This window comes from Camponotus vicinus, unplaced genomic scaffold (assembly GCF_025532165.1).
Source record: "Camponotus vicinus isolate PSW18456_S1 unplaced genomic scaffold, iyCamVici1.0 SCAF_10, whole genome shotgun sequence".
Taxonomy (NCBI): domain Eukaryota; kingdom Metazoa; phylum Arthropoda; class Insecta; order Hymenoptera; family Formicidae; genus Camponotus; species Camponotus vicinus.
This window is the reverse complement of record NW_028141946.1, coordinates 124,834-140,000: the sequence shown is the minus strand read 5'-3', so window position 1 is coordinate 140,000 and position 15,167 is coordinate 124,834. Positions and strand designations below refer to the sequence as shown.

General features: G+C 38.8%; 1 protein-coding gene across 4 annotated transcripts in view; it reads right to left on the bottom strand.

The window, feature by feature from the left end:
• Nucleotides 1–15,167, bottom strand: part of LOC145960363 (uncharacterized) — a 30,205-nt gene that overhangs the window by 3,597 nt on the left and 11,441 nt on the right. The window contains exons 1-7 of one of the 4 annotated variants that reach the window (XM_083079755.1): nucleotides 13,189–14,115; nucleotides 6,662–7,429; nucleotides 4,774–4,945; nucleotides 2,889–2,950; nucleotides 2,679–2,811; nucleotides 2,385–2,490; nucleotides 1–2,273 (exon numbers count right to left, since the gene is read on the bottom strand). The exon at nucleotides 1–2,273 is cut by the window's left edge and continues 3,597 nt beyond it. In XM_083079755.1, the coding sequence (XP_082935881.1) occupies nucleotides 2,175–2,273; nucleotides 2,385–2,490; nucleotides 2,679–2,811; nucleotides 2,889–2,950; nucleotides 4,774–4,945; nucleotides 6,662–7,429; nucleotides 13,189–13,285 (1,437 nt within the window). In that variant the 5' untranslated portion in view covers nucleotides 13,286–14,115 and the 3' untranslated portion in view covers nucleotides 1–2,174. Of the gene's footprint in view, nucleotides 2,274–2,384; nucleotides 2,494–2,674; nucleotides 2,812–2,888; nucleotides 2,951–4,773; nucleotides 4,946–6,661; nucleotides 7,430–13,188; nucleotides 14,121–15,167 lie in introns of those variants that run through there. The other 3 variants (XM_083079753.1, XM_083079754.1, XM_083079756.1) reach the window with 3 other exon arrangements.

The following is a 15,167-nucleotide window of genomic DNA, read 5'->3' as shown; positions in this document are numbered from 1 at the left end:
AATTCATTCTATTTACAAGAAGCTGAAATGAGAAGTGACAAAGAGGCCCAGCCTCGAGCTATCTTCAAGAAAACATATTCATTCCATATTCTATTGCATTTTTAACGCTGCTTAAATTTAAAATCAAATAATCGTAATCTGAAAATTGGAAGAATTTGAAAAAAAATAAAAAAATAAAAATAAAAAAAATGTGTAAAAAAATCGTGAATAAATCTTAGCAATTATGTAATTGGAGATAAATTCAAGTCTCTTTTTTATCTAAATAAATAAATATATATAAGCGATGAAATGAGAATGATGCATGATTAATAGGATTGGACGCTATAGTATTTTCCTCAATTTTAATAATAACCGGTATATCTCCTCCTCATTTTATACATAGAATAAGTATTAAGAAAGAATGATTGGGGCTAATATCTTGCAGAATCATACATATACTACATTTCCCATTCTGTATTCATGTCACTGTATATTTTTGAAAACAAGACGAACAGAGAGATGGGACAGAAATTCTCAACTTTCCTTTCATGTACAAGACACACAGATGAAATAAATATTATTAGTTATTTCTCTATTATGAAATTAATAAATTATGAGCTGCGCTTATAAAGTCATTGAATTAATTTTTCTACTATTTCTTCTTCTATTCTCTCTCTCTTTCTCTATTGACGTATTCTCTTTTTTTTACTTAGTTACAGATATATAGAAATAAAGATCGATTTTTCACTACAAATAGTCATTGCGTGTATGTACCATATGCCTAAGATTTATCAAATGATATTTTATTAAGAGCAAAGCGTGTTGAGAAAATATTTTGTCAGTACGTAACAATACAACGTCGGATGGCGATCTGACGTCAATAAATTTTTCTAACCAATTAGTAAATAGATAGCATATTTATTTTGAGCGGCAAAACGTATTTCATATGCGCTTAGGAAACTATTGCTTTCTGGTAAGACATTGGATTTATAATTTAAATTTAAATCCTAGAGATTTCTATATATAAGACACATATGTTCACTATTAACCATTTGATACTAATGGTACGATTAATCACGTGTTCGTAGAAGATTACTTTGTGGAAGAACCTATTATATAAAAGTACAATGCAAATTCATAAATCGCAATGTACCAGATCTATCTCGCGAACGCCGTGTTCTTATTCGCGATACATCATTATCCGGGGGTAAATTACGGATCAGTGTTTTACTGGAATTTGTTGTCGAATACGGATAGCATGTACCAAGTATCAAAAGGTTTCATCCTGTCTATTAGCGGTTTTTGGCTAATTTTGTGTTTTACGAGAAGATTTGTTTGTTACTAGCGTGTATTAGCGTCCTGCGCTCATAATAACACGCGAGCGATTCGTCGTTGAACGACGCTCGTCGTGGATAGATAAGACAGATAAACGAGTGGTTCTATTTGATCTTTTTCGATCAAACGTATCGAAACTACACGTCTTGCTTTCTTACGAACGAGGGTAGAAAGGCACTACTTTTACAACTGATGCATGTATCTCTTTTTTTCTATATTGATAATCAGTTGCGACAATAAAATGCGATACTAACATTTGCATGGAAACAATATTCGATAGTTCCTGTCACTTTTACAAAAAAAAAAAAAAAAAAAAATAATAATAATAATAATAATAATACATAAGGAAATATTTTGTTTTTGAACATTACACATCTTTTGTATGAGAAGTGTTTTTCGTTTTTTTTCTTTTTTTCCAATGAAAGATTTGTTCCGCAGAAAAATTAAATTATTACGATACTCGTTGGAAGGAATACGCGCGATAATCGACGAGCGTCGAACGTCCCTTCGATCAAACTCGGAGGACTCGAGTGCGGCAATATGGGAATGTCTCGACACGAGAATCGAAGGGAGTTGACGTGCGTCATCTCGGTACATGTGTAGGTTAGCTCAGAAATCGTACTCGATTTGTATTCTCGCTTTGTATTCTCAGCATCGCGAATTAAGATATTCCGAATTAAACGGATATTGCCAACAAGAGTTCACTATTAAAGGCTATTAAAGGCCGCTGCTATCTCGAGATATATCTCGAGCAATCATCGACATTTGTTCGACGATATTTCGTATGTTTCGCATGTTGCCGATATAATAAATCGTCGCAGCGGAATGCGTCGTACGTGGATGGCGCGTCGCATAGTTCGCTATTGGCTCGGATGCTTGCTTTCGCCGATGGACGCCATCCTCATTGATTCCGCTTCTGAGCAATTCCAGCTCGGCATTTTCGTCTGCTCTATCGTAGCCTAGAGAAATATTTGTATTATTAGTTTAATCGAATGCATTTCGCATTTATTCGATTCCCGATTCATTTATATCCCGAGATTATTAATTCGATTCATCCATTCTTTTCTTACCGAGCTGTTGGGATTCTTGGCCATGAAAATCATTAGAGAGCGGCTGCGGTTGCTAAACGGCCTTAACTCTGGATCTCGACCAGGACCGTCCACTGTGTCGACGTTACTGCTATAGCGAAAAAAAGGAAAGAAGAAAAGACCGAATGTAATATTTGCGCTACAAGCGAGTATTATAATAAAGAGTCGGTATTCCAGGTGACGCAAACTTTCTCGAAAAGTGCGCAAATGTCGGGCGGATATGCCCGAAATTTATGCAAAGAATGAAAATGACGATGACAATAATGGATCAATTACCTCGACCGTAATTCCTTTTGCTTTCGCTTACAATGAATGTAAGCCGCTATACAAATGATAACGACGAGGAATACTGCTATTGTGGCACCACCGGCGATGCTGGCTGTTTCCAGCATTACTCGTTGCCGTGAAGCTGTCGAAGAGAAATCATTTTTATATTTTATACTTTGCAAATAATATTCGGAGGGAAAAGGAGAAATTTATACTTACGCAAATAGGAACCATCCAAATCTTTAAATTCGCATCTCTGCCCGATATATCCATTCGCGCATCTGAAAAATAAAATATATTACAAGTTTAATCAATCGACTCGAATTGTCGATATATGTATCGCGCGAGTTTGCGCATGGTTTTTCACTTTGTTTTCCTTTTCTTCCGAGACAAGTATCGAAAAAGCACACGCTTTTTAAATTTCAATTTCTATTTTCATCAACGTATATCAAAAGTACTCGAGTAATTAATTATATAAACGAAAAATGTTAAAGCTTTAATCATTGTTTGATTATTCCCGATTGGTTTATCGGAGTGCATAATCATATGTTAATATAATAAAAAGAGATTTTTACATTCTTCACCATTTTATCGTTTACTATACTCTTCCGATAATTTGACTCTCGCTGGATGAAACCGGACAATCTAGAATATCCATAAGTTGATATAAGTTTTCGCGAACAAATTCGTTTGATTTAAATAGACGAATGTATTTGCACAACCATGTGTGTGCATGTGTAGGTATTTATGTATTTATTAGTTTTTAACGAATTGCCTTTTCTTTGTGTGATATATATATATACACATATTACAATATCCCTTTCACGCAAAGGTGACATTGCGATTAATTGCGCTTTTTTCGTTTGCGCATTTTTACTTTTACAATTATCAATCGATTGCGCGTGATCGACTCAATACAGTTGTTTCTCCACGGTATATCTCTTCATCACTGATAGAGAGAGAAAGAGAGAATTCTCGATCAATTTATATTACTATTCGCGCGAGAAAAAATAAAAACTTGATTGTAAACGTGATTTCCTCTCAGTCTTGACGTTACAGGAAACTGCGGAGCTATAAAATCACAGTTGTCGAGTTTCTATAATTGTGCGTGTGCGCAAATCTATTTTTTACATTTCTACAATTTGATTAAATATTTCTAAACAATATAAACTTGATTAATAAATAATTATGCACTTTTATAAGTGTTTCTACACGTTATGTCTAAAAAATAAATGGTGCGTGAATATTGTTTTATAATTTATAAGCTTCTTTAGCGAAACACATTTTACAATTTTTATTTCGGCATTTCAACTTTGGCGATTAAAATTTAAGTTGTGAAAAGGAGAGACGACTCGATTCAAGGCGGCAAATCGCGGTCGACAAAGCAAACACCGTGGGAAATGGTAAGGGTAAGGGTAAGGTTGAACGAGCACAATGTACTCTCTGCTCCTCGATGTTATCCCGATATTAATCCGATTACTCGACGGACTTTTCTTCTCTCTCTCTCTCTCTTGCAATATTTAAGCAGCCCGCATCTCAACTCGATAAACTTGTCGTCAAATTAATAATCGAATCACAATTTTATGTGATAAAAAAATTCTAATAAAGGAAAAAAGAAAAAATGTAGAGGGAGAGAAAGAATAAACCCCCTAGAAGAATACGACAGGCACCGACCAAAGGCGCTCTCTCTCCGGGAGAGAGTTGGCCAAACATGAGCCGACAGGAATTTCGACGTACGTGTCGAGGTCGCGTAGTCAAAGATTAACGGCTAAACGACGCGAACGGTGCCGTCTCCCTTGGTGGCTTTTTCGCTTAGAACTGCCGCGATTGTTGGCGACGGTTGCACAGTAAGGCGCCCGGCCGACTAAGCCATAAATACTTGTTCCGTACGTGCTTCCGCATATATATATATATTTATATAAATATCTATTTGTATATACCGATACATTTTTTCAAAAATTCCAATCTTTATTATATACCGCTGTCCGTGCAGGAATTTTCGGTACGAAATGAAAAGCCTACAGGTGGAATTTTAACGTGAATTTCTCGTCACCTAAACCGATGCTGTCGATGACTCATGTACGCGTTGAACAAAGCTACTTACAAACAGTTGTACAGGAGGGAGTCGACAATTTTAACGGTGAAACACGTGGCACCGTTCAAGCAATACCAATCTGCGTAATCCTGCGGACACGTGTACATGTGGAATGTGATGTTCGGCCGATCCGTCGGCGTCGGCGGCCTTGGTTTTGGCGTCGAGCGCGACGAACACGCATCTGTGGAAATCAAATTGAAAACGCACAATTAATCGTTATTAAATCGACTTATTATTATATATCGAATAATATATTCCGAACAAAGATGTAAATATATACGATTACTCGTGCGCGTCTCTCTCTCTCTCTGCGCTTTAGCTCTCCTTTCGCATTAGACGACGCGCGCACGAATGCATCGAAACGAGAGAGCCTCCTCTCCCCTTCCTCCGCCTTCAAGTTTGCCCGCATTAAAGTACACATACATATGTATAGAATGTAATGGAGAAAAAGGTACAATTTATTTCAATGCCATTATTATTATTATTAGAATGGACGGCCGCTGGTCCATCCATTCGCGGCCCAATTCGTATTTCTACATCATTCTTTCTTTTATACACAAATAATTATAGGAGAGAGACGCGCACATTTGACCAAACTAACGATACTGCGCGTCTAAAGCGTGGCATCCCCATTATTGACACGATCGAGTACGCGAATGACGAGTCGACGAGGCGCTTTAGGAATTTTGTCGGCTTTTCCAGGCTCGTTGAGCACAATGGACGATCGTGCTTCCTTCTCGCCCTTTTCCACACCCTCTCATTTTGCTTTTTCTCCCGACGCGACGCAGCCACGCCGCACGCGGCCACCCTGGCGCGCGAAGAAGAAACGAGAGGGAGCGAAAGGGCGAGAGAGCGCGTGCATCTCGTAGGCGCGAGACTGTACACAAAGCTGCAAAGGCGGCAAAGGCGGCAAAAGCGGCAAAGGTTGCATCTGTCCTGCGCGTGGCTGCTGCCTGTCACCTGTTGTAATTTTACAATCTGCCGTTTCCACACTTTCTCTCCGTATGACAATTTTCTCTCTTTCTCTCTGCAATCTCTATAGATTTCACATCTTTATCGCGCGCTACTCTTTATCCTTTTTTTTTTGCCCACTTTTTCGCGATTATAATAAATAATTTTATTCCATCAAAATTTCGAAATTAAATAACTGAAAATCGACCGTCCAATCTAGATTCGTTGTATTCATCGTTGTATCCATTTAGGATGACACGGTTGAATAACAGCGATAGAGAGATGCGAGTGCAAACGTGTCCACGAAAGATAAGCATATTTGACGGACAAAGATAACGAAACGTCTTTGTACAATACATAATTGTAGCGCGGTAGGAAGGCGCGGAAGGAACACAGGAAAATGGATAACGATACTCTACGTCGATTATCTCGTCGAGACCAGGTGCAATGTGACGCGCAAGTATTATTATATTACACACATTTGCTCGGGCGCCATCGTCTGGCACAAGTCGCGTATAAAATAAACGTTTTTTTGTCACGAGGGCGCGGACTTTATTTGGCATGAAAGTACTCTGGCGTCTTTGTTCGTTGTAGAGAGAGAGAGAGAGAGAGAGAGAGAGAGAAAGAGGGGAAAGAAACGCGACAGATTGTAAGATTGTAGAGCGATAAATCTTGCGGAAAGAGAACACAAGCGGGGTAAATATTTGATGTAAATATTTTACGTAAAGAAAAATAATTATTGCCGATTGCATCTTTGCATCCTTCTCTTTAGACGCGATTTTTACGTTTTTTCCTTTTTCTCTCTTTTGTATAATTTAAAATACTTTTTTGAAAATGTTGGAAAAGATTGAATTTTTCTTTCTAAAAATGTCCCATTTTCATCGCAGCTGTAAAATACAAGTCAAATATACAATTACTAGTTAAATACACAATACATCGTACCAACCTGCTATGCCAAACAGAGTGTAGGAAAGAAGTAGTATCGTCGCAAAATAGGGTGGAATTTTGCATCTTCTCGCCATGGCAGTGACGATAGAAGGGTTAGCGATGGTAGTGGTGGTGTCGTTTGTAGGTGTGATGGGCGAGGTTCGTACGAGAGAACGTACGATCCTCGTTTCGGTTTGATGGACCTCGACATGGTCGGCGTCGATACGAGCATTAACGTTGCCGCTCCTGCAAGATCGCCGATCGTAGAATCGCTGATGAAGACGAGGATGGAAACGTTCGAGACACGTCTCATCATCATCATCGTCGTCGTCGTCGTCGTCGTCGTCGCCGTCGTCGTCCTTGTCGTCGTCGTCGTCGTTATCGTCGTCGTCGTCGTCGTCGTCGTCGTCGTCGTCATTGTCCCCGTTGTCGTCATTATTTTCATCATCACCGTCATCATTGCCGTCATCACCGCTGTCGTCATTGCCGTTATCGTCCTCGTCGTCGGCGTCCCTTCGATGACGGTACCGTCGACGCGATGGATGACAATGATTACGGTAACAAAGATGGTGGAGGTGAGGCGGTGAATGATAATGGCGGTTGGTAATCGTCGCACCGCTATCGTCGCCCCAAACTTTGCCCCGGCCCTTTGCCACCGGCGAGCTAATCTCCTCGACTCTTATCCCTCCGTATCCTCTATCGTCGACTTCTCCTCGTTGCGTTTCCTCGACAGCACCACGGGCTCCGCCACCTGGGCCAGAACTCTGGCGCACGTGCCGCCGCTTTCCTGAAACCAGATACCCGTCCGGGCGGCCATTTATAGTGTGTTTTATCTCGGGCGAAGACTTTGGGATCTAGCGAGCTAAGCACCGGGCCTACCAGACCGATGGCTGGAGGACGGCTGTTGTGTCGTGGGTCGTGGGCTGTGGGAGCGCCGAGCGTCGAGCGCCCGACGCCCGATTCAATTGTCAGGGTAGAGAGAGAACGCGCTCCTTTTTTCCTTCTTTTGCTTTTTTTACTCAGCCGCTCTTGCGCGCTATCTCGCTCCTACCTATCTACGTGACCGTGCGCGCCTTGTGAGTGAGAACGAGAAGGAGGGAGACAGGGAGGGAACAAGAGGAGACGGACTCGTCATCTTTATCGAAACGTCATTATTTGTCATTATCGTGTCATCGATTATCACGGATCAACGCGATAACAAATACCGTCTATATTTCATAAATTTATATTTCGATGAAACGCGCAAATTTCCCATCGAGGTGGCGTACGACGACGGCTAATCAAAATTGAGCATACGCGCGTATCGTATCTCTGCGCAACGAGACGTAATCTTAGAATCCAAGCTGATTAACGACCTTGTCCCCATAATGCACGCCGCAGACGCGATAGAGATTCTAATACCGATAGCCCGACGTTTTCCTCTTTGCTCTTTACCGGACGAAAAAGCGCGAAACGGCCGCAATTTTGGGGGCCGAGAACAATATTTAAGAGTCGATTAAATAGAAAGCCGAGCAATCGGATTCGAGCGTTCGACGATGCGGCTCTTCTCGAGAAATCTTATCGCACACCTCGCGTCTTTATCGTGATTCACTCGACTTTGATTTACGACGAAACGCGCGAACGAGCGCGATATGGATCGTGTCAATAATAGATAGGTGGTTTCGCTCAACTCGTCGAAAAGGAGAAAAAGGAGAAAATCGAAATGTATAATTTTCCGTTAAATACGCGACGCGTGTTATTATTCGTGACACGTCGCGAGCGTGAAATTCTACGTCAAGCGTGACGTCAATCGCCGCTCAAATATTCAACTAGTCGTATCGACTAGTTGTATCGACAAGTTGTGTATTTTTGCGTTACTTTCAAGGCCAGATTGGAAGCGATCGAGAGATGTCCCGACATGCTACACACGTATATAAATCGTAAACGTATAAATTTAAAACGCAAACGAATTTACGCGCGACAAACGTGTATCCGCGATGCTCGAACGCATTCTTCGCTCTCCATGGGAAGGAGCAATTATTTCTTTTTACCAATTAAATAACGAAAAATGGAAAACGCTTCATTTATATAATATACATTTTTATAATATACATAATACTGCATTCTTCCGCAGAGTTGAACGAGTACGCGCTCGATACATTTAAAGTAAGCGATGGAGAGCGATGTAGAGAGGTGGAGAGGAGAGGAGAGAAGCGCGCCGGCGGCGGCGGCGGCTGTTCTACTCTCTAGCCTACGGTAACTTTAAGTACGACCCACGTTCTCTCTTCCTGATAATTGGCCATTTCCCTGCTGGCCGTGTCGCATTATAAGCTTAAACTTTTCGTCGTCGTCGTCGTCGTTTCTCGACCTAACCGGAGAAATAATTCTTAACGCGAATCGCGAATCGTCTTGAATTAGGTTATTTTCTAATTGCACGCTTCTTAGCGTAACATCCGCTCGTGCTTACACACGCTGCAGTCTCGAGCGGTGAATAATATTATTTTAACGAACAAACGATTCTCATTTTCATATTCGAAACACTCAAAAGTTGTACATTTTTTAAACAAGGGATTAATGAAAAATATCGATCCGACAACCGACTGCTCGATCGAATCGATAGCATAAGAGGATCTCGATATTATTCGGACGCGATATCATGTTTAATTGCCGTTTGCGGCTTAACCGGCTACCTATCGTTATGGAGCCGCACATGATTGGAAAATGTCGTCTCGCTGCTGTATCGCCGCGGATAGCAATCTTGCGGCACCCGCGCTCGCCTCAATTTTCGACGCGTCTAGTCGCCCGAAAAGTTACAGCTACCGACGGGTAAAGAAGAAAGGCGAGGAGCAGAAATTTCCCGGATAGAAGGGTCTCGAATACCAGCGAGACCGGTCCGGTATCAGCTGCGACTCGTTGCGGCTCCAAACACGGAAATTCACAAGTTTGAATACGTTGCCTCGACGCGACAAGTAAAAAGACGAGAATACTTTTGCGTCCGCCGCATATATCTCATTTGTAAACTATAACGGAATTATCCAACTTTAACATTAATTTAAATTTATTTTTTTTCCACGATAAAATTTGCGCCCGCGAGTGAGCGGAGGTATCACAATTTTCAAAGTACAAGGTAGAAAACGCGCAGCCGGCTCTGCCAGATGGTCGATGAATCTACGATACCATCGATAGAAATTTTCGTCGGGTCGAAATGATCTATAATCATCATTCGGTTATTATCCGTTATCGTTTTTCACCCTGTACCACTATACTACGCTAATCCGCGTCTAGGCAAATGAGAAGATTGAAGCGTATACAATAATCTTTTGTCTCTTCTTCATTTCGGAAAGTGCAATTTCTGCGATAAAAATCTGTTGGCCTGAAGAAGGAGATGCGGGAAAATACTGGCGTCCTCGAAACTTTTCAAACTTGTTCGCAAACTCTGCCATCTCTCTCTCTCTCTCTCTCTCTGAAAGGGATAATAATTGAAACGCATATCGAGAAGAGTGCAAGGATCCTTCCGATCGATGAGGATGAAGAAAGAAAGCAACGCGCCCTCTCGATAATATAATATAACGCTGGATTAGAGCAGGACGTATCTTTTCCACACTCGATGGAGCTCGGAGCTCGGAGCACTCATAGGCGGGGCCATGCGTCTAAAGAAGACGGACGGGATCGCACATGTCCACCTCGTCCACCTCGGGTATTCATGTCGGTATTCATGGCGAGCAGCTGCCGAATGCACTTCAACACCATTACCTGCTTTTCGCAACGCTCGCTCGCGAGGCGACCATATCCTGGCCGGCCCTGGCACGCGCCTGCTTCCACGTTATGTGCCATTACTCGCTGCTACAATATCGACGCTCGCTTCATTAATAATTCTCTCTCCTTTTCGATCAATCTCTTTCCCTCGAATCTGAGTTTTTTCCTCTTTTTTTTTTTAGACAAAACTTTAATTGCAACGTGCAAGAAATTGTAACTAGAGCGTTAGGCGAACATGTATCGCACGTTGCCATACGTACGATACATACGACTACATATAAATGAAAAGTCTCGTACCCAACAATTGAAAAAGTTGTTTTTCTTTCACAAAGATCACGCGTGTTTGAAAAGTATGTATCACAAAGTGTATACAATATATAGAACACGATACGTGTTTGAGGGTAAACATTTAGCAACTTGCAAACACGAGGACACGATACGTAATTGTGTAAAAGTGTGTGTGCATTAGCAAGCATATTATTTATTATCTTTGTATAGACGAGCAACGTAAGGCGACAAAGCCAGAGTAAAAACGAACGAGATTTCGACGAATTAGTAAAAATACATTATTTACTCACACACACACACACACACACACACGCACGCACGCACGTTCGCGCGATTGCATCAAAGCCGGTTACTGCGTGGTAATTACTTCCGGATTTCACTGTATTCTCACGCAAATGTTTTTGTGCGCCGGCATACGGTATGTATTAAACTCGAAAGCTAAAAGTGTCGTGACATTTAGTAAGGTATGCGAACATTGATGGAAATGTGTCTGACCAAATTTCAAATTTCTCTCCCTCTCTTTGCTAGAAATATATATATTTACAGCAGTGCTTAAAATTAATATAAAGATGAAATAGTATTAATAATAATATGCATATATATATATATATATATTTTTTTCCCATTAATATTACTCTACTTTTAATATCAACTCAAAGTACAACGAAATTGTGTGTGAATTGCAAGAATTATATCTTTTTATCTTGTTTGTTCGTAGCATCTTGGCAAATATCGATAAGTTATCGACTTATCGGGCATAAACTCGCAGGAAATAAGATTGTCGTAGAGAATCGTCAATCTTTCGAATCAATTTTTAATGGTAACGCGGACGAGTAAGCGTTGTCTAGTTGCAAGTTTTTATCGCGTTTACCACATGTTTCTCCATTTTTCGGATTTTCCGCAAATATAATGCACGAAGCAGATTTTTCTCTTTTTCTCCGGAGCAGTTGACTTAACGCGATGGGCTATGCACGCTGAATATCGTTGGCAGCCGGCACATGGTCCGCATCGTGCTTTTCGAAGCCGCAGATGGTTTTTTTTGTCGTGCATGCCGCGTGTGCAGGCGGTAAAACACGTGCACTTTTCGATCATTTCTCGTCACAAAATTGATCGGTTTGCGAATATGTCGTATATGGTGGTATTCTTCCTTGTCCTGTCATTTGCGCTATTAAGTACACGTAATATGTATCCCTTGTACTTTATCCGCTATCTCGACTCGTAATTTGTATGATAGCGCGAGCAATTTCGCTGCTGCTACCGATATAATAGCGGTTTTAAAAAATATTCAATTCCATTCTCTTATTTATTTGCGCGATACAAAGTAGTTATTTATAAAATAATTAAAAAAATAAATACAAAGTAAATTTTTATTTCTGTCAAAACCATTTTAAACACAACATTTTTATTCTGCATCTTCTAACATAGAATAATAAAAAATCTCATAATAGATGGTAAAGAAATGCAGATTTAAAGAAGTAGAAATAGAATTTATATCAAAATAATACGTACCATGTCTACTATAATTATAAAATTACCACGCTTATTTTTTACAATTTTATTCGTCCAATATTGACTAATTATGAAATAAGAATCATAATAAAATTACTATTATGTAGATAGGATAAACGTCTTATGCCAAAGTCACACATATTTCAGTTCAATAATACATTGCTATAAAATTTAAAATCGAAATTCTTTCAGTTTTCAATATAACATTATAATAAAAATATTTAATTAAAAATATTTAATTGAAAAATTCAAAATAAAAGGATGTCGTTATAAATTTTATAAATATATATATATATAAATAATATTTGCGTAGATAATGTAAATTTTTTTCAACGGTAATCCGTTTTTTCTTTTATAGAATTTAAATATGATTTTATTTCGAATTTTCGAAATCTTTCAACTATTAATATTTTATTAATATTTTTAATATTTAAATAAAATTTAAAAAATGAATCCTATAAAATTCGATTAACAATTTATTAATTTTACTGTTTCCAATAAGAAATATAATATTTAAAAATACAATTAAAAATATATGATACAGTTGAATAAATAAAATAAACCTATCGGTGATTATTGGAAATTATACTTTTCATCATTAACTTTTACATTACTTTTGCATGGATCATTGTCTCTACATATACGAATCTTTTTACTCATGTATTTAATATTATAAATGTATTAAAAAATCTATGAGAGATCCGATTTTATCGCCACTATATTAATTTTCAGTTGTTTTATCATCGGACTATTATTTTGCTCATTTAATCCTTTTTCATCCTCTCGCTCATTTAAAATATTAATATTAAAATCCTATTATTTTTCCTTTTCGAGTTATATATGTGTATATATTTATATGAAAAGCGAACAGAAGCATGTGCATCTACCGAATAATACGACGTAACATTATGTAAAAGTTCATTAATACAACACAAGTTCAACACAACTAATTAACAATATTATAATTATAATAACTACAATTTAAAATTTATCCTTAATGATTGTTTCACTCACCATGATTTCGAATCTTCGTCACAATACGAGGTAGATGAAGCTGCCATGACAGACTCCTTATTTGTATATCTCTGTCCATTTTGTGAGAAGCTTCCATAAAGCTATATCCGATTTGATGCGGCGCCGTAGGAATTAGGTTATATTAACGAAGGAGACGTAATTATTTCCGATACACTCCACGATGATCGCCCGTTACATTTTTCGACACTCCCGACGACCCACGCAAATTCCATTCTCGAATAAAAGGCACGAAAATACGTACGACGTAAACGACGCAAAATAATTCGAAATGACCGGCATAAGAGGATTACGTGACATGAAACCGTTAGGTTATGTCATCCTCGCGAGCTTTTATCACACATAAACGTGGGCGAAAATATATATATATATATATATTCAAACTAATCGACTATATGCGCGAAGAAAGTCGTCTCGATTCGACGCCATTAAAATTAACGAACGATGCCGATCGTGCACACTATTTGATACTCGATTCTACGATGATCGTCCGATCTATTTTTTCGACACTCCCGATACTCGTCAACACGCGAATTTCACTCTCACGTAAAAGACACGAAAATACGTAGCGATCGAGACTCCTGTCTGGGGTAAAATGCGCGAAAATCCGTAGCAATCGTGACCGCGACCTTCCCAGGATAAACAACGCGTAGTAGGGGCCTGTGACGTCAGGGGCACGTCTAGGGGTGCGTTCATTTTGAATGCGCAGGAATGACGTCATTGTACATCGCATTAAAGTTGTTCCGTTTTGCAATGCGCGATATTAGCACTGCATGTAAAATGCCAGCGCATTAACTCTGCATTGACTGCTTCTACTCTGGGGGTAGAGGCACACGATGTGAAGTTAATGCGGAAAAAATATGGCGAACTATGACGTCATATCACTTTTTGATGCGCGCATGGAAACCCCATTGAAGGAAACGGAACGTTAGTTAATGCGATAATGTGTTCAATGCGTGAAACGGAACGAACCCTAGAATTATACGACTCGAAAGATACTTCACTCTAAAGATTTGTTTGACCAATTGGGGAGCAAAGAGTTCTTTGTCCTGATTGGTTAATTAAATAATTCGGAAAATAATCATTAATTAAACAATTTGAAATGTAATATATAATAGTAAATGTAATATACAATAATATAAGGTAATTTAGATATATAAATATAATATAATGTCATAATTATAATATTATTATATTATTATATATAAATAATATAATAATAAAATATTAAATATATAAATCGAGCAGATATACAATTATAAGTCTATTTCAGACGTGTGTTCTCTCTCTCTCTCTCTCTCCCTCTCTCTCTTTATACTCTATTTATACTCTATTTTTGCTTTTTCTCTATTTATCTCTATAGATTGAACATATACATGTGTTTTAAATGTGGCAAGAAAGCGCAGTCAAAAGAAACAATCTTTACCATAATAATGTTTTATTTTGCTACCCGTCTCGTCGGTGACTGGGAGTGTGTCGAACGCTTGTTTTTGTGTCACGTAATCACATCTCGAGTTTAGTTCGCAGTTCTGTTTGAACAAGGTCGGTTCGTATTTTCCCTTCAGAGTAAAACTAGCAAATTAAGGTCGAAAATATCGAAAGATTAACGGCGATTAATATAATGTATTGGCCGCATTCAGCAGACTCAACAGTTGGGCAACATTACTAGATTTTCCGATGTAATTCGACGCTGATTGGTCGGACCTGAAAGTAGAAACCAATCATGTTCGATTGCTACTTAGCGGTTGAGTCCGCTGAATGCGGCCATTATTTAATACACGTAACTTTAATAATTATGTCTATCGTATAGAGTTGAGACTTGTCGAAATATTTTCGTGATTAAATATCTATAAAAATGTAATCACACAAAGTCACCTTATTGTTTAATTTATTCCGTTAGACACTGTCGCGCTACAGATTTTTGTGCGTCATATTTCGCGAGAAAACACAATGACGTATAA